This window comes from Austrofundulus limnaeus, unplaced genomic scaffold (assembly GCF_001266775.1).
Source record: "Austrofundulus limnaeus strain Quisiro unplaced genomic scaffold, Austrofundulus_limnaeus-1.0 Scaffold1126, whole genome shotgun sequence".
NCBI lineage: Eukaryota > Metazoa > Chordata > Actinopteri > Cyprinodontiformes > Rivulidae > Austrofundulus > Austrofundulus limnaeus.
The window spans coordinates 31,442-32,983 of record NW_013953528.1 but is presented as its reverse complement, the minus strand read 5'-3'; the positions used below and the strand labels follow the sequence as shown (position 1 = coordinate 32,983).

The window sequence follows — 1,542 nt, the reverse complement described above, 5'->3', positions numbered from 1 at the left end:
TCCTTCATTTCTCCATCAGGTTAGATGTTTGTATAAATCCTCTTACTGCTCTGCAGAAGGTCARCCAGCTCCTCCTGCTTCATCCTCCTCAGGAAGTAAACTGTGATCTTCATCAGTGCCTCTTTGCTCCTCCTCTGCTCTTCTTCCTCACCTTCCAACACCTCCTCATCCTCCCTCTGACTCTCTAAGCATTCTGGGTAATCTGGACTCAGAACTTTCTGGATATTCTTCAGCTCGTTCTTCACAAAAGTGACCATGTTGTCCTCCAGCAGCTGGAACAGAATAATATCTGAATGAGACATGAGATCAATGTTGGACAGACTGTCCACTGGTCTACAAAGTACAGCATGGAGATAACTGTGGACACAGCAGATGAAAGACTTGTCGGACACGTACTCACCATAAATATGGAGTCCAGCTGGGTCTGATGCTGCTGGGCAGACTGAGGACTGGTGACCTCTGAGCTATGCTGGTCCACTCTGTGGAGGAATCATGAAAAAATAATTCCCCTTCTGTCTGTCCACACAGAGACAAACACAATTTAAAGGTCCACATGGAGTCCTGATCCAAAACCTCTTTGTCCTCCATCCAGCAACACCTGCCACCTGAGTGGAAGTTCCTACACTGTGTTTAATCAAAGGTCAAAGGTAACACCTGCTGGACCAACTGGTGACCTACAGACTCTCAAACTCCTCCTACAACATCCGTTCTTTGACTGTTGAGTTTGTAGAAAACATCCAACTCACACGGCTTCACATCTGAATGTGTGAAAAAGAGCTGAGCTGACATTAAAGACACGTTGAATCAAACATTTAGTCTGACTCAGTTACATTTGACCCAACATTTAGATACAGCTCACCTCTCTGCTGATGGAGGCTCCCAGGATTTAAATTCAAAATCAAGACCCTTTGACCAGTCGCTCTTGAAGGACACACAGCTGGGTCCAGGTTTGAGGTTCTTCTGGTTCCTGAAAGAAGAATATTTGAATTAAAGATAAATTTATGAATTTCTGCAGCTTTAATTTTATTTTATATTTTAACTGTAAGACAAACATTAAAAAAACTAAAATTCCGTATATGAGGTCCTACTGGACAAAAAATGGGCTTAATTAGATGAAGTTAGTTCAAAACAAATAATTTTTATTATTCAGTTCCTAATGAGTTGATGATTGATTAGTAACAATAATGTCTCTGACTCAGAGGATGCTGACAGCTGTTATATTTTATACAGTCATAACATTTAGATCCAGCTCACCTTGTTGATGTTAAAGGTTGGTTGGGTTTAAATTCAATAAAATAATTTTTTGACTGGTCACTCTTAAAGGACACACAGCTGGGTTCAGGTTCAGGTCCATGTCCAGGTTCAGGTCTGTTCCTGTGAATACAGTCAGAGCGTTGATGCTGAGGTGAGACATGGAGAAGAGTCATGGACAGGTAGAGATGTCCTCTCACCTCTGAGTGGTTTTAGAGGAAGAGACTCCCTCCTCTCTGTCCTCACACTGATCCATGCTGCTGAATTCACTGAATCCACATCACTTTCTAC

At 42.1% G+C, this 1,542-nt stretch overlaps 1 protein-coding gene across 1 annotated transcript in view; it reads right to left on the bottom strand.

Moving 5' to 3' along the window:
* Positions 1–1,473, bottom strand: part of LOC106534260 (protein NLRC3) — a gene marked incomplete at both ends in the record, with an annotated part of 4,083 nt that extends 2,610 nt beyond the window's left edge. The window contains 5 exon segments of the mRNA XM_014030838.1: positions 47–272; positions 401–479; positions 860–967; positions 1,255–1,374; positions 1,452–1,473. Of these exon segments, the coding sequence (XP_013886292.1) occupies positions 47–272; positions 401–479; positions 860–967; positions 1,255–1,374; positions 1,452–1,473 (555 nt within the window).
* Positions 1,474–1,542: the final 69 nt, after the last annotated feature.